Source organism: Zonotrichia leucophrys, chromosome 7 (genome assembly GCF_028769735.1).
Source record: "Zonotrichia leucophrys gambelii isolate GWCS_2022_RI chromosome 7, RI_Zleu_2.0, whole genome shotgun sequence".
NCBI classification, from domain to species: domain Eukaryota; kingdom Metazoa; phylum Chordata; class Aves; order Passeriformes; family Passerellidae; genus Zonotrichia; species Zonotrichia leucophrys.
The window spans coordinates 26,347,518-26,368,708 of NC_088177.1; the positions used below are offsets into that span (position 1 = coordinate 26,347,518).

The 21,191-nt window shown below is 36.0% G+C and overlaps 1 protein-coding gene across 1 annotated transcript in view; it reads left to right on the forward strand.

Annotated features, from left to right (window-relative positions):
• LRP2 (LDL receptor related protein 2) overlaps positions 1-21,191 on the forward strand; it is a 108,769-nt gene that overhangs the window by 24,891 nt on the left and 62,687 nt on the right. The window contains exons 5-21 of the mRNA XM_064718583.1: positions 2,566-2,676; positions 2,776-2,889; positions 3,367-3,483; positions 4,339-4,482; positions 5,874-5,993; positions 7,664-7,792; positions 8,925-9,094; positions 11,334-11,557; positions 12,330-12,536; positions 13,561-13,763; positions 14,391-14,531; positions 15,436-15,639; positions 16,375-16,567; positions 17,705-17,830; positions 18,114-18,244; positions 19,005-19,142; positions 20,063-20,344. Of these exons, the coding sequence (XP_064574653.1) occupies positions 2,566-2,676; positions 2,776-2,889; positions 3,367-3,483; positions 4,339-4,482; positions 5,874-5,993; positions 7,664-7,792; positions 8,925-9,094; positions 11,334-11,557; positions 12,330-12,536; positions 13,561-13,763; positions 14,391-14,531; positions 15,436-15,639; positions 16,375-16,567; positions 17,705-17,830; positions 18,114-18,244; positions 19,005-19,142; positions 20,063-20,344 (2,754 nt within the window). The remainder of the gene's footprint in view (positions 1-2,565; positions 2,677-2,775; positions 2,890-3,366; positions 3,484-4,338; positions 4,483-5,873; positions 5,994-7,663; positions 7,793-8,924; positions 9,095-11,333; positions 11,558-12,329; positions 12,537-13,560; positions 13,764-14,390; positions 14,532-15,435; positions 15,640-16,374; positions 16,568-17,704; positions 17,831-18,113; positions 18,245-19,004; positions 19,143-20,062; positions 20,345-21,191) is intronic.

Here is a 21,191-nt window from a genome sequence, read left to right on the forward strand (position 1 = left end):
TTAGTTCTTAATGCCCCAAATAATTAAAACCAATTTAATAAAATAATATGCTATAAGGTACAAAGAGTACAATCTGCAGTGCAAAATGCAGTGAAAAATATCTTTCAGATCAGTGATCAGTCTGTGATCAGAACTATAACTTACTAACCTTGGTCTTTTGACAAGGGATTGGAAATGAGATTACCTGTACAGAGTTAAAAAATATATTAATCTCTGTCAGGCTTTTCAAAGAATTAAAATAAAGAATCTGTACACCAGTTTTGAAAAGAGAATAAGAGAAAAAAAGCATTTGTTCATATTCTAGTAAAACACCAATTCGGTCAGAATGAATACTTTGAAGTATCTTCAAAATGTCTTTACTTCCAGAGTATCTTGGCTCTTCTTGGTATCTTTTTATAGTGATTGTGTTTATACAATACACTAGACTTTATAATATAATAAAGATTTTGCTAGGCTGAGGGCATTTCCAGACCTGCTGCTGGAGAGAAGACTTTGACAAAGTTTTCCTTCTCGTAAGGGAGTTTAATATAAGCTTGAGAAAAATCTTATTACTGGCTAGATTCTTAGTCTGCCTGGGCATTCTTGAAGAAATAGGCAGTGCAAGGCAATGGGTTCAGTTGTTTATTTCCTTGACATCAGTCCATTGGAAACAGTTTGGAACATCACTGGAGGTATTTCTGTGGGATGTGAAGAAAAGTGAGGAAAATTACAAAACTATCCATTATAAATCCCATGGAAGCTTTTCTACTTCGTAGAAAATACCTTGTACTCCTCCTTTTCTTCCATCTGCCCTATAATACAGTGTCCTGCCGTAGCTGGTTCTGCTGGCCTCATAGAACTCCTCATGGTTCCTCCCTGTGATGCCTTCTCTGCTTTCAGACAGGGAAAAAGCATTAATTCCATGGGGAACTTAAAACTTGGCCCCAGGTCAGGCCTTTTTTTAGTCCTTTCTGTTGGCAGAAGTAACAGTTCAAACCCATTATTTCCAAAGCATTATCAGTTTTATCTGAGCCTAACTGAAGCAAGAAAATGATGTATTGGAAAGGTGACTGTCTGGTTGAGAAGTGGGACCAAAGAATGCTTAGAGAGCATGTTGGCATTGTCAGACTGAGAATGGAAGACTGGGAACTGTCCCTAGAAGGCCACAGGCAGCAATGCAGTAGCTGGAACCCTGCTAATCTGTAACTGCTGTTCTTGGCTCAGGCACGCACTGTTCCTACGTGCAGGTTGCCACCTTACATTAACTGCAGTGAAAGCAAACGAACTGTAAAGGAATCAGCTGGGGAGATAGTCTGGCTGGACCTGTAGTGGACATGAACACACCTAACTATCCTCTCATTTTAACGTTTAACAGTTAAAATCATATAAGCCTATTCCATAGGTAATTGAAGTTTCATGGGAATGTGATAATAGACGGAACAGAAGAAGCAAGCAAAGCAGTTTGCCACTGTCTGGAAAAATTGCAGGTTTCTTTATATCTGCTTGAAGCAATTTTATAACCCATGTTTTGGATTCCAAGGAATCCAATCAAATATGAATGAAAATGTGCCTAAGTGAGAGCCTTCTCTATCTGCTTTATTAACTCTTAGAAAAGTAAGATGGCATAAGAATTCAAACTGAAAATCTAAGAGATGAAAAATGATTTTTGGCTCTTCTGTGTCTCGAATTCATTTATTTTGTATATAGAGACAAAGGTTCAAGAAATTTGATTTCTAAAATTACCATTTCTTTGCTCTCTTACTTGCCATTTGACTGAAAAATATAAGTTTTGTCTACATAGCAACAAGATAAACTATGAGTTCATATTCTCCTTCTCAACTCTAGCATGTGCATATGCCTAATTTGTTGGATACTTCCACTGAACTCACTGACTGCTTGTAGGAATAAGTGTTGTCAGAATTTGTTTTAATTTGAAACATTGAAACAATCCCTTGCATTTGCATATAGGTCATCTATATAAGTAGAATATCCAAAACCTAAAAAGCCATTATTTCTGCAGAATCTCTTTTCTTTCGTGAAAGGGGAAGCAAGTAATAAAAAGCAACGGTTCTAACATTGTTCATGGAACCTGGAAATATAATTATCCTTGGCTTAATTGGTACAAAACCATTAAAACCTGAGGTGTCTGAGTTTGAGAACTCAAGAGGAGGACATAGGAACTGTAAATTTCAGGAAATCCTTTGCTATCTAAATACTTTTATTAAGATTGGGATACTGTAATACTGATGTATAAAGAAATAAAACAAATTTTCACTGCTTGCTCTCCTTTTATGTTCCATTTCTTTCTATCATATTGTAAACTGTTTGGGTTACAGATCTTTTTGGACTGTGGGAAGACCTTTGATTTTTCTCTTGCTGCTTGCAAGTTTTTATAGCATCCATCTAGAGTATATGCTTTAATATCTGTTGGAGAAGACAGTATAAATGGATTACTAGTATAGTACTACTAGTTATAGAGTTTTGTATTCCCTTTTTCCTCTAAACCAAGATATTCTGTTGACACTAGGTGGATATGACTCATTATAGTCTAACTTCATGCTAATAGAAAGGATTTTTTTATTTTAGACTACCCAAGATGTGAACAGTTATCATGTGCAAATGGAGCATGCTTTAATGCAAGCCAGCGATGTGACGGCAAAGTTGATTGTAGAGATTCTTCTGATGAAGCTAATTGCAGTAAGTCCCCTGTGCAGAGTGATCCCAAACAAATTTACTTTATAGACCTTCTTTTGGAGTTAAACAGATTTTGTGTTTCTGTGCTAAAATCTTTTTCAGCTCGTGGATGTACCAGTACGCAGTTCCAGTGTGCTAATGGAGAGTGCATCCCGCAAGCCTTTGTCTGTGACCATGATGATGACTGTGGAGATAGGAGTGATGAAAACTCTTGCAGTATGATGTTTCTTTTTTTTTTCCCCACTTTCTCCAACTGTTTTACTAAGACCTGGTTCAAGTAGATAGCAGGAAGCAGATTGCTTGACTGTACAGCTATCAAAAGCTAATCACAGTTCTACAAATACTCTTCTGTAAAGAAAGATGAAAATTGCAGTGCTAGTTTGACAGACTTTGTCTTTGCTCCTAGGTTCCTGGCTATGTCATTACTATTTGAATTTGCTGGACTGAGTGACAGTCTGGTTCTTAATACATATAGTTCCACTTATGTTCTCATCCTCTTAATTTCAGCATGAACCAAAGGAAATTCATACCTAAATGAGAAGAAACCAGCAGTGTTTGCAATACGTACAGAATATGGAACTGCCTAAATGTTTTAAGTTTTAAGTAATAAATGATTGTATATGAGACAATATTGTTGTTTTTAACCTTTTAGCTGCTTAGAGCAATTAGATTTTCTTATGTTTCTTTCTGTAGCTTATGCAACTTGCAGAGGCAACTTCTTCACTTGCCCGAGTGGCCGTTGCATTCATCAGAGCTGGATTTGTGATGGAGATGATGATTGTGAAGACAATGAAGATGAAAGAGGATGTGGTAAATACTATTGCTAACTTCTAATGGTATTTTCAGAGGAAGATGACACTAATCTGCATCTATAAAATTTGGACCAGTCAAGATGTTCTAAATACTTTTCATTTCCTTGAAATCCTTAGAATTCCACCTTCATTTTTATTTCTTTTTTTAACTTCGGCAATATTTTTGTTGTTGTGTGTGAGAATTATTGTGGTACCGAGTATGATCATATAGCAATATATATATATTTTTCTTTTATATATTTAAGTTTAGCATATAACAATATATATATTTTTTTTTTTTTTTAAATATATTTTCTTTTATATTTCGTTTTGGTTCTTCTGCCTGTGGAGATTTTTCAGATCATCTGTTAAGAGACATGAGGCTTCTAATAACCAAACCCCATTGATTAAAAATGAAATTTACTCAGATCCTGCCAAGATTTGTCATGTGAGAAACAGAAGCTTTAATGAATGAAAGTGTGAATGAGATTTCTTTTTCATTGGCCTTTTCTCTGATGAACATGATTCTCGTTATCCAGATAGCATTTACATGTTTGGAAAGCACAAAACTATAGTTCCCTTTCCAATGTACTGGTTAGTTTAAAGCTAAATGGTGTTACTGTTTCTAACAAAACAGAAAACTAAAGAGATTCATATGTTGTCTACCCAAGTATCATTGGCATTGTAGTTGGAATGTAAAAGTAAGCATGACAAGTAAGTGTAAACAATGTTTCTTTTACAGTCTTTCCCAGCTGTGTGCAAGAAACGGAAACTGGATATTGAAGGATAGAGGTCCAGCCTTGGGAAGCTGTTGGAGAAGAAATTTTAGTATTTGAAATATACTTTTCATTATTCTTGTTTTTCATTTCCATAGAAAGTGGTCACCATGAATGCTACCCAGGAGAGTGGGCCTGCCCTGGATCAGGGCATTGCATTCCAATTGGGAAAGTGTGTGATGGAGCTGCAGACTGCCCTGAAGGAGAAGATGAAACGAACATCACTGCAGGCAGACACTGCAGTATGTATTAGAATGAAAAACATACACAGAATAGCAGGAACATCAGCATTGACATCTTTTTACATTTGCCTTTTGTCTCCTAAACAATACTGAAATTTTGGAAGCTCACTATTTTCAGTGGCACTGTTTTGACTGGATGATCCGGAAGAGGCATATATGTTGCAAAGAGACCATTTTTTTTTTTAAAGTTTTTACATGAAATTTCACAAATAAGGATTTTAACTTGCTCTCCATACCCTAAAATATGGTTGTGAAGTCAGGGAAGGGTGTGCTACATGCCTTCTTTGTTTAAATATCTGTTTGTCCCTTTGTGTAAGAAGCAATGATTTGTGCTGATCAGAACACAGCATTGAATCAGTATATCCTAAGCTTTGACTAATTCACTTTAAAGATTAGGATTTAAAAAAAAAACTTATTACCTGGGATGTCTGTTTCTCCAGTTAGTGGTACACTGCGTTTTTATGTTGGACATAGTTCTAGTCTTACAAATATCAAATTCCTCTGAGGACAAAGACCAGTGTATTTTCATTTTAGGAAGATAAAAATTCCTATTAACAAAATCGTGCCTTTTGGAATAGGAGGGCAGAAAAAATAAGAGGAAATGAAACTTTATTGTAAAAAAAGCACCTCTTGCTTTTATGAGTGGTTTGGTAGTTATAGCAGATACAAGCTGAAAAGCAAGGCATTTAATAGAAGAATTTGAGGAAAAGGAAAATGCTGACTCTCACCTCCTTTTTTATCAAGTGTTTCGCAATCATAATTCAAGTGTTGTACAATCATTACTCGCTTGCCCCTGAATTGTTTATTGAATACTAGTAAAATTAGTGAAGGAAAAATGAGAGAGAGGGAGAACTAGAGGATAAAGAATCATTTGTCCATGAACGCAATGCAAACAGTATATTCTAATACATTGGAATGATATACATATCCTTCTTAGTATAACATACTAGGATCTTTTCACATAGAAGAGTAAATGATGAGGTTATGTACCAATGGGTGGAGCTCAAGGATGTATTGCTCATAAGTAGGTCTTGTGGAACCATGGAAAGTTTTGGGGCATTACAGATGGCTTCCTCTGGTCACCTTTTTTACACAGCACTTACCATTGGTGGTTCATATAAAATTGCTGCTTATTCTTTAACTCTGTTCCAAAAACCTTTAAAAACAGTACCTTCTCTTCCATGTTCCATGCCCTTGCTTGCATGTATGTAAATGTATGAGATTTTGTGGAACTTTGTACATAATTTTCTCTGCAGATTAGTTTTAAGAAGCTGTACTTGAAATTGAAGGCCCATCATAGAAAAGACTTCAGCTTTGTAACTCGATAAGGCAGAAATGATTCTGTTCCTGTGTAATAGGAGTGTTTGTGAGCTATTGTGTTTGCCTTTCAGACGTGTCGCGCTGCGCTGCGCTGAGCTGCCAGTACCGCTGCCATTCCTCTCCCTCAGGAGGGATGTGCTACTGCCCGGCAGGATATACCATAAGCAGCAATGACAGTCGTACTTGCATTGGTGAGTAAAGCCCAGGGACTACAGATATCCAGTACCTTCTCACAACTGGGAAAGTTGGGATTCCAGGAAGGCAAGTTAGTTCAAATTGTGTGGTTGTACTGATAAAGAGAAAAGCTCAGGAGTCAGCAAATGTATGAAAATTTTAGTAGCACAATGGCAGCATAGTGGCACAGAAAGCAACCACAGAGATGGTCTTTCACTTTGACCTAAAGACATAGTGACAGCATGATTAGGTTTAAAAATATGTACTGTTGGATGGATGGCTTATTATCAAGAGTTTTTACTGATCTTTAAGTGTTTACGTAGAGAGAGTTTGTTTCTGCCTCAGTAATATGTGTTGCATGCCTGGAAAAACAGTTAATGATGTTGAATTGATTGTTCCTTTTGGAAAGTGGCTGTATATGCAGAAAGCAGAACATAACACTTGAAAATAAAATGGGTGTTTTATATTTGCATTATGGAAAGGTTGTGTCTTCTGTGGGGTTTCAGTATATACATAATTTACATGAAAAAGAAGAATATTTACAAGAATGCAAGGGTAACTGTAAAGCTACTGTAACTTGATAGCACAAATTATTTATCTCAGTAGCTGGCAATTGAGTAACCTCAGAATCGTGAAAGTTAGCACTGCCTAATAAAAGAAAAGGGGTAAATATCTGTTATGAGTTTTCAACCCAAGCTATGGTGTTTGTGCCATTAAAAGTATTTCAGATGCTCACTCTCTAATGAGATTTTTATATTTTTGAGAATACTGGGTGGCCTAAGGCTGTATAAGCTACAATGGCAGAATGGTTGCTCTTTGTAGAGGCAGAGAAATAAGGCATGAAATTTCTTCCATTTTTTCATGCTTTTGTGGAAAATATGTGAAGGACATATTCCCAAACCTGGTGCAGTCTCAGTGAGTCTTCTGTTGCTTTTTTGACTGCCCTGTAAACCTAGTTATCAGATTCTGGCTTGTAAATCTGAGTCTATGTATTTTGGTTTGCTGAAATCTAGGCATACCTTTGTGACCAGAGCAGAACTTGTCATGAAGGAATGGCTGACAGTCAGTACTGTATAATTCCAGATCCAGTACTCTACCTATATGGCATTTTGCATGCTAAAAGGAACTTTTTCTTGCTGGTTCTGGTGGACAGACTGCTTTTAATTGTAAATCGGATACCTGTTAGTGTGGTACTAAATCTGAGCTAATAAACACTGCCTTCAAGTAGGACTTAAAGGCTTAAGCACTGCACTAAATTAAAGGTAGAGCTCACCTTCAGAGTAGGCTTAAATCCAGCCAAGTCTTTGTGTGTGCCAAGAATAGAGATCTTTTGCTGGAAAAATACTTCACAGACATATTCTGTATTGTGGAAAGTAGACAATGACATCCCTTCAAATGATTTTTCCTTTTCTCCTGGCAGGTGTGGCTTAGATTTTTTTTTTTTTGGTTAGTATTTTTTCATAAGAGGCAGAATTGCAGGTAGGTCCTTGGGCAGGAAACACAAGTTTTTTGTTATCCAGAAATACAAAACTGAAGCACTGTGGAAAACCATGCAAACTCGCTTTCCTCATGCTATAGTTTTGCAAATAGATATAAAGCAAACAGAGAGGACAAACTTGCAGCTTCTTAATTATGACATGAATTTTATACCAAGTGTTTTTTATAAATGTGCTTATTCACTTGACAGATTTTGATGACTGTCAGATGTGGGGTGTCTGTGACCAGCTGTGTGAAGATCGTGTGGGACATCACCAGTGCCACTGTGTGGAAGGTTATTTCCTCGAGCATCATCGGCATTGTCGGGCCAACACTTCAGGTTAGTGCGCCCCAAGTGTCTTGTTGAGCAAATAGATATAGCTAGGTACAATGGGGTAGTTTTACCTACACAGCTCTCTTTGATTTTAACTCTGCCCTTAAGGACTTTCAGTCAGGACAGCTTTCAGAATATCAGCAAATGCCAGAACTCTGTATCTGCCGGTGTGTGCGGGTTGGTGTTGATTGCCTCATCAGGGCTGCTTCTCCTCTAATCAACAAATGTCTTTTAGGCTCCATTGTGTTTTCACCACTCCTGACTTCGACAGAGTTGGGAGGTTATTGCCAGAGCACTCCTGAACAACAACAAAAAAATCTTATTTCTGTGAGGAACAGTTTTCTGTCATGCTCTCTGTGGAACTTAGTGTTGTCAAGAAATCAGGAAACCTAATTTTTTCTAGAACTGTGCCATAAGTTGGTTTTGCTGAATGGTGAGATCAAGCCCTTGCCTGTGAGAGAAGCCATGCTCTTGGCTTTGAGTCCCAGAGTCTGAACTCTGAAGAATACTTGTCTCTCAGAGTGCAGTCTCTCATCAGCTGTAGGCTCCTTCTCCTGACCTCCTGCTCAGCTCTGAAAGCAGGCCCCAGGAAACTCTGCTTTGTGGAGATGTAGTGTCCCAACAGGCTGTTGTGTAAGGCAGGTGCTTTTGCCTGCAGAGAGTTGGTGGGAATGGGAATTTCTGCTTGGCATAGTTGATTAGAAGTCTTGTTTCTTAGAAAAGCAAGAACTGTTCAGTTCCCTCCCCCTTCCTTCTTTCTTCAGCCACCAGTCTTCAGCTCATCATTTTCTAAGCATTTCTCTCTTATAAATGGGAGAATTTAGTATCTGCTGTAAGTCAGTTTCACCAGGTTAATTTTAGCTTTAATAGAAATAGTCTTTTGGTCTATGCACAGGGGTTTTATAACAGTTTTAGCTGGTATGGCTTTAAACACATGTTCCTGCCTGATTTGCTCCAAGTATACAAACCAAAGGCAAAGGTTAGTACTCACATTGAAACATTTATACAGGTTGTACCCTGTGCATCTATTCAAAACTTTGTGCCCAATATGTATGAACCAGTATGTATATATTGCAATGCCCCTTTGCAAAATATCTTGCCTGCAGGGTAATCATGTCTCTGTCACTCCTGCTTTCAGCTGGTGTTGCATCGATTATTTTCTCCAATGGCCGTGATTTACTGATTGGAGATCTTTATGGAAGGAATTTTCGTACCTTGGTGCAGTCACAGAATCGTGGGATTGCAGTGGGAGTGGACTTCCACTTTTACCTGCACAGAATCTTTTGGACTGACACAGTGCAAGATAAGGTTGGTAGAAGTTTCAAGAAGAATGTATTTCTGTGTACCTGGAAGTAGAGAACTTCAAGAGGCAGAATGTGTTGATAGACCCTCATTTTTTTGAGAGCCAAAGCTGGCTGTATTTTTGTTTTCTAACAAAAAAGCTCCTTGAAATGTTTTATGTTAATGACTGCATTTTTTCAACTATACTATTACATGTGACATATTAAACAAAGAATCCTATTATATGGGAATGTCTTGAGCAACTTTTAATTTTACTTGAGACTGAGTCCAAAAAACTAATTAAGAGAAATAGTAGACATTCTTTCAAAACGGAACAAATTTTTCTTGGTAATTTTTGAAACATGATCATTTAAAATGTAAAAGCTGTGTGCCTTCCAAGATGATAAAAATCAGACTTCTTCATGTACTTCAAATGGCACTGTAATTGAGCTTGAATAACAAATATTGACAGTATTTTGTGTAATGAGCCAATATTGTGTTACTTTTCTCTTTTTTTTTTTTTAAAGAGTAATTATTTTAGCTTCAAGACACTGTAGAGCCAAGTAATTTAAAAAAAAACAGTCTGGAGACTCTTGTGGAAGTTGGATGGCACCCTTGTTCTTCTTTTCTATGCATAACTTATGGAAACCAAAGAACATCTTAGATCAAATGCTGAAACTTCATGATCTCTTGTCCTCATGTTGATTGTCATGCAGAGTGAAGGAGAATCTGTGACCTGGCTCCTGCTAATGCCACTGATGGATCAATTTGATGTCACTGTCATAATTCTGAATCTACACTTAAGACATCTGATAAAAACTGTAGTTCTCACCACAGTTCCATGCTGGTTCTGTGGAAAGAACATTCACTGCATGGCTGTCAAGTAGAACAAGATTTGTGTGCACAGTTTTTGACTTGTTCACAGTTCTGGCATTTTTATTGTGGCTGTAGTAGGTTCCTGTTGCTGCAGTTGCTTTGTCAATGGCTGAGTATAGTGAGGGTCAAATCTGCACTTTTATGAGACAGGAGATTTATTCTGTCCTTGTAATAGGTGTAAATAAAAGATAATATGGGTGTTTTTGCTGCACACCCCAGGTGGCCAGGACTGCCTTTTTTATCTGCCCAATATAGTTTAATCCTAATTAATTAATTAAGATTAATTAATCTAATTAAGTCCTAGCTAGACTATCCAGATGAAAACATTTGCATTTAGAATTTTCTTAAATGATGAGTATTTCCACTTGATGTCTTAAAATAATATTACTAGGGCATTTTTTGTCTTTTCTTTTTTAAGTTTAAGACATAAACTAAGCCAGAAAATTGTGAGTTGTGTTTTGTGTCATCTTTATCTCATTTAGTGTACTGCCAGATAACCTAATGCCCATAAGCTCTTTCATCAACAGGGTTTCCAAAGAACAGAGTAGACAGTTCAGTGGTTATCTTGATTATTGTTACTTGGAACTGAAGAATATTTCAAATTATACAACTCTTTCAGCTCTTATTTTTCTTGCATATATTTACTTCATCATCTCTATTTTCATTTAAATGCATTCCAAATCTCATGCTGTTGTTCCAAAAAAAGAGAATTTCTACCTTTTCATATTACCCAGTGTTATAATCACACGATTACTGTATACATAAAATTATTGTCTTTGGACAGTTTACTTCATGTAGCTCTGAACTTGCTTGTAAAATAACAGCATTATTCTTCTTGAGCAGGATGCTCTTAAAATTAGCCTTAGATAAAGGAGACCACTAGCTGAGACCTCCTTTCTGTGAGGATGGACAGCTTTCCCTTACTTTCTTCATTTTGCTATTTCCCCTTAGTGGTAGCTGTAGTAAGAGCTCCCCCTCTTGTTTCTCTTGTTTCTGGCTGCTGTTGAGAGCTTTACCAAAGCATGATCGTTTGTTTTCAATCAATAAAAATTTGGGGTTTTGCTAGATTCCAGGAAAGCAAATGCACTTTCCTTATTTTTTTTTTTTTTAAATCATTTGCTAACAGATAAGGCTGTTTTAGTCTTTTATCTTGTCCAATTTGCAGAAATGCTAGTTGAAGGCAAGCCTTCTGCAATTTTTCCATTGGTTTCCAGATTTTTGCAAAAAATCCTTACCTAAGGAATAACTCAGAGGGTAACTTGCTTGTATCTGCAGGCAGATACAGATATAGTTGTGGGTTGGTGATCAGTGTGGTGATAAAAAACAAATAGCATGTGACTTGTGATTCAAAACATCATGTGGGTACTGACAATATTTGTATTGTTTTCAGGTTTTTTCTATTAATATTGATGGCTCTGATTTCCAAGAAGTTTTAAATGTTTCAGTTGACACACCTGAAAATCTAGCCGTGGATTGGGTTAACAATAAGCTATACGTGGTTGAGACCAGTGTGAACAGAATAGATATGGTTAACTTGGATGGAACAAACCGTGTGACTCTTATTGCTGAAAATCTTGGAAATCCTAGAGGAATAGCCCTTGATCCAACTGTTGGGTAAGTGATACTTATCAGATAATGGTAAAAGATGTCAGAAATTCCCTTATCTCCATGTAAATGGAAAACAACTAGGAAACAGCAAGGTGACCATTTTAGAATCAGATACAAAATATTTTGAACACTCACATTCTATCCTAACCTATTCTGCACCTTAATTTATGAGAGGACTGTGCAATGCATTTTTTTATAATGTGTGCAATCTGTTTCATGGCTGGAGTTCTGTGTGCCTGAGCAGCACTGGAAATGGAACTGTGGAATTGCCCTGCAGAGGAGTATTATCCTTAAAGATTTCAGCTATAGTAGCACCCACAGATCTCCTACTATCTGAAATAAGGAGATGGAATGAAGCCAGGAAAGTTAGTGTCTCCTAATCCATATGCTTCAGAAGTATGTGTGAACCATGAAAATGTGGATCTTCAGAGAATGGGAAGAGGAATTTCATGCAACTTGTAGTCATGGCTGCTGCTTTCATGATGCAACTATTTGTCACTGGTTTATTTCTGGCAGTAAACTTAAGTCTGTGATTTACTAAGGAAAACTAGTACTACTGAGGTCTTTTGGGTGAAAGCATGCTTCTTTATGGATTTATTCTATAAAAGAAAATGAAAATTACTTTTTGTGTAGAAAGTATAAAGTATGTTTTCATAGTATGCAAGAAACAAATTCTGTTCTGTAAGGCTGCTGGTTTTAAATTCCATGTGAATTTCAAGGGGTTTCTCATAAAATCTCAAGGAAATGTGACCTTTTTTTCTTTTTTATCTCTTTATAGTTACTTGTTTTTCTCAGACTGGGACAGTCTGTCTGGTGATCCTAAAGTGGAAAGAGCCTTCATGGATGGCACAAATCGTCAGGATTTGATAAAAACAAAATTAGGCTGGCCTGCTGGAATAACCCTGGATATTGTGTCAAAGAGGCTTTACTGGGTTGACAGCCGGTTTGATTACATTGAGACTGTAACTTATGATGGACTTCAAAGGTAGGTGAAATATTATTCCTTGGAGGCTACAGATACACTGATTATTTTATGTCTAGTTCAAAAAAGGATTTCTCTAACAAAACGAGATACACAAAGGACGAAAATTACAACATAATGAATGTGATGCACCTTTTTCTCTATGGTGTCATGCTACTTCTAGACATTCTTTAATTCATTATTCTTTGCTCTCCTTTCACCTTGAATGCCACTTGCCCTTATTTTATAATATCATTTTATAGTCCACCAGTACAGTACACAATCTTTTAGAGCATTTGCTTTTTATTATTTTTGTATTATATTCATTATTTTCTATCATAGTTGCTTTGCATTTTTTTCATGAATGAATTTATATGAACTATCCCATTTCAAAACATTAATATGTGTGATAGGTATTAAATACTTTTCTTACTTTTTATAAATCTTTGCTGTCAAAAATTAAGTAATCCTACACCTTATTATGATACTGGGGAGAGTAAATCACAGCATGCAAAGAGGGAGTCCTTGAGTTTTTATGGGACTGTGTCTTACAGCATGGAGTTGTTTAGAAATCTGCTTATCTCTGTATCTCTAAATAGTATCAGTTACTCAAATCAAGGAAAAAATGTCCCCTTTAGCGTACCTTCTATGTATTGACTTCAAAAAACAGTCTTCTGCTTATTTGACAGGTCTATTGTTCAATGTATTTTTTTACTTAGTAAATTATAAAATTTATTTTTTACTTACTAAAAAATAAATTTATAAATTATAAAATGTTGGTATATTTTCTCCTCTCATCTTTACTCACTGTATTTTCTTGGAATTTGCTAATACTTTTTCTCTATTTTCACTGCTGTATCCGTTAGGTTGATGAACTGTCTATGTTTAGCTCTTTCTCTTCAGTTCATTTGATCTTTTCAATTTGTACTTTAGTAGCTTCTCTGTTAAAAAACAGTGAATGAATTGAAAATACTGTATCCTTTCTTCTGTTAATAATGTTATTGTCTAGGTAATATTTGATAAATAATGTTGAACATCTTTATATCAGGAAAACAGTAGCTCATGGAGGATCACTGATTCCTCATCCATATGGAATCACTTTATTTGAACACAACGTTTATTTCACTGATTGGACCAAAATGGCAGTGGTGAAAGCTAACAAATTTTCAGAATCTAACCCTCAAGTGATCTACCAGTCTTCACTGAGACCTTATGGAGTGACAGTTTACCACGCTGCCAGGCAGCCATTTGGTAAGACCAAAAGTAGGTTATGAAGGGAGATTTAGGAAGTATGTTACCAAAAACTGGTAAAAATTATGAGACTTTTACTTTGCTGTAAGGACCTGTAATTATGATGCATAGATTTGTATTGTAAAACTGGGCTGATTTTTAACACCCAGTTGTTTCATCCAACTCCTGTAGCTGATGAACTGTGAAATGCAACATTCAAGAGTAGGGGGAGCTTTATAAATAGATTGATACTTGGTGGAGTCAAACCTGTGGGTCTGAGTAGTATTGGTGTTTAGGACTTTTTTCTCAACACTGCAATGAATGCAGTGAAAAGGCTACCAGTATTCAATTAATTCTGTGAGATATAGTTCTGAAGTAGGTCTATGTGCAGAAGACTATAGCCAAAATTATGGCCTTAATGCTGTGTGTTGAGTGTCTGTATAAGCTGCATTTCTTAATGATGGTTACCTCTGATGTGATTTTGGTGCATTCCACATTAGATCTAGTGGGGTATATTGTCCATGGGATGTAACTCTCACATAATCCACATGATTTATTGTGGATGTTGGAGAAAATCCTGAAAAATCAAGATAATGATGCCATTTGGTTGCTAGAGGAAGTTATAATTCTATCTGTATTATTTTCCAGTAAGAAATCCTTGTGGAAGTAATAATGGGGGATGTGAACAGGTCTGTGTTCTCAGCCACAAAACAGACAATGATGGCCTAGGTTATCGCTGCAGGTGTATCCTGGGCTTCGACCTACACGTGGATGGACGGCATTGTGTTGGTGAGAAAATGCCTTACAAGTGTTGCAAGTAATGCTACTCCATTAGCTCTAGAGCTGTTTCTAGAACATCTTTCTTCAGTAGCTTCAATATACTGAGGGCTTTTTGTCTTGTCACCACAACTCTTTTTGACAGCTTTAAATGTAGTCATTTCTGCTGATGTTCATTTCAAGCCACAATTTAAACTCACCTCCTTTAATGAGGATTTTGAGTTAAATATGGAATATGTGTAGACAGCTGTATGATTGAGCTCTTAATCCTGAAATCAAGCATGAATGCTTGCTAATATGCAGATTTTGCATTATTTTGAACATATAAGCCTGCTTTCCTGCACAGTGCTGTGCAGATTAGGTTGGTCTTCTCCCTTTGAACACATGGCAAGAATAACAGATTCCGTTTTGGAGCTGTGTGTTTCCATCAGCAATCTTCTGCTACAGAACTGTCACTGATGCACATTTACTATGACTATCTACTGACAAACTATGTCATATATGTTGTCTATAACTTTAATATTTGACCATTCATTTATCTGGCTACCCCAGGTATTGTCTAGTTTTATGGTGGCTCGACAAAGCCTGTGAGTTATTTTTTTATAGATTATTATAAAGAGAAGAGTACAGAAGATCATTTCTGCTTCCATAGGTATAATGTTTGCTTTTAAAGTGTATTAGGACCACAGTAACAATGAAAAAAGAATACTTGACCACATTATCTAATATTTTGGATAGGATTTTGGTTTTCTTCCTCAGTTTTAAGTCTTGTCAGTATTTAAATCCCTATTTTCTGGTTCTTCTTTTTCTACTTCCAGGCAATTAGTGTTGTCAAAATAAAACAAAGGTTTTCTTAATGCTCAGATGTCCTCCCTTGTGAATCAGTAAAGCCTGTGTCTGATTTTTCCTTTCCCAGCTGTGCGACAGTTTCTGCTGTTCTCATCGCAGACGGCAGTGCGGGGAATCCCATTCAATCTCTCCACCCAGGAAGATGTGATCATACCTGTAACAGGGAGCCCTTCCTACTTTGTTGGAATCGACTTCTCTGCTCAGGATGACACAATTTTTTTTTCAGACACAAGTAAAGACATGATCTATAAACAGAAAACTGATGGTTCAGGTGAGAATCATGCTTGGGAATTGTAGAGTAATTATGGTAAGGAGACTGTAATATATATTTTTCTAAAAAGAATAGTGAAAAGTCACATTATGAGATATACAGATAAATCTCAGTGTGACCCCAGTAATGTTTCTGGAAAATGTTTCTCAAAAATGTTTATACAACTCATATTAAGTTTGTTGAATCCTATCTGGAGAGCAGGATGTTTGCTATGATACTGTAATACAGAAAAAGATGATTAACTTTATGAAATTTTTGGAAATCCTATTTATGCTAGTGTAAAGATTGTTTCTCTCCAATTTATAATGATGATCAAATGTCAGCACATAGTTTTCTGCACTCGCTTGCTTCCTTGGGTAGGTAATGGTAGACTGCAGCTGACCATTACTATGCAAAGAGTAGATAAAGTCTGGCTGTTGAGCAAGATGTTGTTACTGCACTGACCTTACTGAGCTTCATTTGTAAAACCTTCAGTGTAAACTTAGCAACAGATTTTTCTCTGACTTTGGCTAGTCTTTATTTCCCCTCTTTTCCAGTTGTGCTTGTGGACACACACCTTCTTTGTCTAGAGCAAAGGGCACCCCTTCCCTCCCCTTGGTTATTGGTCATTATTTTAAGTAGCACAGAGGTAGCATTTTTATCAAGGGGAACCACAAGTTTTATGAATAGAATACTGCACTCATGTTATTTTCCCTGTTCCTAAACATTTGCAATCATGTGTGTTAAAAATTCTAGGAAGAGAGATCTTGACTGCTAATAGAGTGGAAAGCGTTGAAGATTTAGCTTTTGATTGGATCTCAAAGAACCTCTACTGGACAGATCCTCGATACAGGAGCATCAGTGTGATGAGGCTGGCAGATAAATCCAGGAGAGCTATTGTTCAGAATTTAAATAATCCTCGTTCAATAGTGGTTCATCCTGTTATTGGGTAAGTTTAGATTCTCATTTTAAACTATATGTACAAATTCATGGTTTAAACAGAACTGGTGAGATTAGATTTACATCTGATTCTGGATTTTTGTTCTTTTCAAAATACTGTCTCTTTTCAGTTGTCTTGTCTTTATTTTGTTTGTTTTGTTCCAGCCTAGGATTCAGCACCCAGAGGAAAGGGCATGGTGAGAGAGATTGCACAGGACAGAAGCACTCAAAACAACTCTCTTTAAAAGCACTATGTTTTTTTCCTTTTACTCCTGTTCATTGATAAAAGGCAAAAGAACTTGGTTTCTTTGTATCACTCACAAAGCTATTTCTTGCAGTTGAAAGATGGAGTTTCTTAAATTGTTTTTAATATACTTTCAATTTCCAGACTGCTAACATTGATTCTATAGTTTTATCTCTCTGAATTTCTTTATTTGAACCATATTGGATACTACTGTTTGTATTTGATACAGACCTTAAAATATGTGACTCCATAAACAAAATGAAGCCTTGCTTTTCTTTGATGGAAATGCTTACTTTCAAATTCCACACTCTGTGTTCTTTGCCAATGCCAAGACAATGTTTCTTTCACAGCATAGTTTGGCTTCATAATGTTGTACTACTGAATTTCTTGATTCTTGGATATTGATTTTTCATGAGTAACCAAATCCACTATTTTGAAAGTAATCTCATAACAATAATGTTGAACCTGGATCCTTGGATATCCCAACATTTTTTGTTTGCTGCTTTATAAAATTATTTAACATTAACTTCAACTCTTTGACTGCAAGCATAAGTTAAATGGATCTGGAGATATTTGTAGTGTTCATGCTGGAAAATGCATTTTTTATTGGTTCTATTTATCTGTGGTAATTACATGAGAACCTTAACAATTTTAATCAAGTTATGGATATTTTATATCTAAAGAACCAAAATACTTCCAAAGATTCTGGTGGTTGTATACAGGAAAAATATGAATTGTTGGTACTACTGCCAATTGAGGAGAGGGACAACACAAAATGGTATTTTTTAAAGTTATGCAAAGGATGTCATACAAAGAAAAATGTTAATGCTGTTTCCAATGTTTGCTCTGTTTAATCACATTATATAATTGAGTTTATGTGTCTTCTGACATGTGTCCTTTCAGGTATATATTCTGGACAGATTGGTTCCGTCCAGCAAAAGTCATGAGGGCCTGGAGCGATGGATCCCATGCCTTGCCAATTGTCAATACAACGCTAGGCTGGCCCAATGGCCTCGCCATTGACTGGAGGTGAGGCCAACATAGAAGCTTTCTGAGCAAACATGGTTCTTCTTTAAACTGTTAGGGAATAAAAATAATGGAATTATGTCAGATTGGATGCACAGGCACTCTTTTCTTGAAGACTTATCTTTCAATTGGTTGAAAAGCCTTAAAATACAAGGTTTTCTCAGAATCCCTTCCCACGCACCCCAACAGCTTCTTGTAGGTTGAAGATTATTATTTAAGAAAATGCTAGTGCTTCATAACGGACATAATGTCACTTTAAAAGATATAACATTTTCATTATTTCTAGTTCTCTGAGGCTATACTGGGTGGATGCTTTTTTTGATAAAATTGAGCACAGCACCTTTGATGGGCTGGACAGACGGACTCTTGAACATATTACTCAGATGACTCACCCATTTGGCCTTACAATTTTTGGAGGTAAGTCTAGCACTGAAAAATATTATCTGTCATCACAGATTTTTCTTTTCATATGGTGATCTGTGAGTTTGTGACATAAAATGACAGAGATTTTGCAATACTGATTTAACCAAAAAAGTACTCTTGAAACTTCCGACTAAAAATATGTGTTTAGTACTTCTTGCTTGTTTTTAGAACTGGTTTTATGTATATTTATTTTAAAATAATTTTAGATCGGTCAGGTAATTCATGTAGTGCAACAAGTCAGATATGCTGTACTAATTATAGCTTCCAAGGTGAGCTGTTCATGCTGAACAGACAAAGTGGAACACCACTCCAGAGATGGTCAACATTTCAGGATTTCTAATAATTATATGTAAAGTTTATTGCTGGATTTATGTTGCATCTGAAGAAAGATGTCAGTATGTGACCTTTTTTGATTGTGTATAAAAATATCTTCAAAAATACTCTGAAATTATCTGTGAATTAGTCTTAATGAATTACTTAAAATTGCCTTGGAATTTGAAATTCTAGTTGGGTTTTTTATATGCCAATTTCAGTAAAATTTGAGAGGGCTTCCCTAAGTTATGTAAGTTATGTCTGCCTATGACCGAAGGCTCACTTTGACAGCATTATAAGTGGTGAAGGTCCTTTTGTCGTTTTCATGAAACAATTACAAAAAATGGTTAAATTTTCATGAAAATTCTTTTAAAGCTTTTTTATGATACTTGATCTTTTATGTCATATTTCTGTATAATATGTTAAATATTTTTCAAAACAGGTTATGCCTATTTCACTGATTGGAGACTTGGTGGAATAGTTCGAGTCAGGAAGTCTGATGGAGGAGAAATGACTATTATTAGGAGGGGCATCAGTAACATCATGCACGTTAAAGCATATGACGCTCATTCCCAAATAGGTGAGCTCCTTTCTTCTGCAGAGGGAGGATGTGATATAGGGAACAAAAGACAAAATGTCAGGACAGCAGATTTCCAGTTTCAATTCTATGAATGGCTTCACTGAATCATAACTGACAGGCACAGGAGGCAGCATAGGCACTTGCAATCACACATTGTTTATTTCCAGTTGTTTAAATCCATTGTTTTATTGCCTCCAGTCACTGCTTTGTGACTGGATGCAATTTCCCTCTACCCCTTCTATTACTGTACTTAACAACTAAGCAAAATGAATTTGATTCTGTTGTGTTTTCTGTAATTGTATCACCAACTACCACTTCATATTTCTCCTTTTCTGGTAGAAGTTTTATTTAAACTAAATTATTTATTTTGAGGAATTGGGTAAATATTTATTAATCAAATTACTATTCTTCAAGTAATTACTATGTATAAATCACTAATTTTTTCTTATTTTCTCATTTTCTCAAATTCTATGCAATTGTATGATCTAAGCCAAAGATTTGGTATTGTAGTTAATTTTGTGAAACAGCCAGTATACTCATCAGACAAATGATTTAATCTAAGGTTCACAGATTACTTGGTGTCAAAAGATTGATCTGTTCTCGCAGTCTTGATCAGACAGAGATTCTCTTTTGTGGTAGTTTATTTATTTCCAGACAGTTGCTGAAAATTGTCAGAAAATTGGATGAAATTTAATAGTAAGTTTTTGTCTTCCATAAACATTTATGTCAGGAAGAGTATATGGAATCCAACACTCTTTTATGATACTGCTACTATTGCTGTCACTGAGCTTGACCTTATTGTGCAGTGTATGCAAAACCAGGACTTCCTACAGCACTTTTTTACAGTTATTGTGCACTTTTAATAGTTGCCAAGATGTTGTCTGCAGTGTGTGCATTGATCTTCTCTATCACTATTTAAGGCTCTAACTACTGTAATAGAGGCACAAATCCCAATGGAGACTGCAGCCATTTCTGCTTCCCAGTTCCAAACTTTCAGAGAGTTTGTGGGTGTCCTTATGGCATGAAGCTGGCTCCGAATCAACTGACATGCGTTGAAGATCCATCCAATGAGCCGCCCACCTTGCAGTGCGGCTCCCACTCATTTGCCTGCGGAAATGGAAGATGTGTGCCTCGATACTATCAGTGTGATGGTGTTGATGATTGCCATGATAACAGTGATGAACAAAACTGTGGTTCTTTAAGTAAGTAACCCCTGTAATCTGCAGTTAGTGCTCCTTGTTTGCAGTTCAGGGAATTTAATGAGTCAGTTTGGCTTCATGGGAATAAACTACAATTTTTTAGTATTGCATCTGTGAACAAATCCTGAAATCTTCCTGAGAAATTAGTTACTTTGGAAAATACTTGGAATGTAATTAATTACTTTGGAAATTATATCGTGATTTAATACATGATTCAGTACCAGCCACCTAAACAATGCATGAAAAAATTCATATCTCACTATTCTCAAAATTCATTTTACAGAGTAACAAACATATATTTTCTAAAGAAAAATGTTGTCTTTATTCTTATTTTTTTTGTAAATTTTGAAAGATATTGGAATATCAATAGCTTGCCTAATTTGGATGTGTGGAGAGGAACAAGCCATCTTAGTATAGATGAAGACCCTTCAAAACTGGCACCATAAGAAAAACAACAAAACCATCTACATTGCCTAACTTTAAGATAATAGCAGCGCTATTTATTTCAATTAATAACAGAATAAAATACTTGTTTTTCATAATATTTGGGCAATGCTGATCTATTTGTTACATCTGGATTTTAACAGTTAAGTAAATTAAAAACACAATGGTTCATTTCCTGGTTTTACAGTAAAGTGTCTCACACAAAATATTTTGTTGTTCAAGTAAATGAGAGAACAGTGAGATAATCGCAGTTGATAAGACATTGAAGAGATAATAAGATACTGAAGATATCGAAGAGGCTTTTATGACATATCTGGTGCTTCTTCAGAGTAAATTATTTTAAATTACAAACAAGAAAATAGGACAGAGTAGTAAAATGTGATCCCTAATGCACAGGACTAACTAG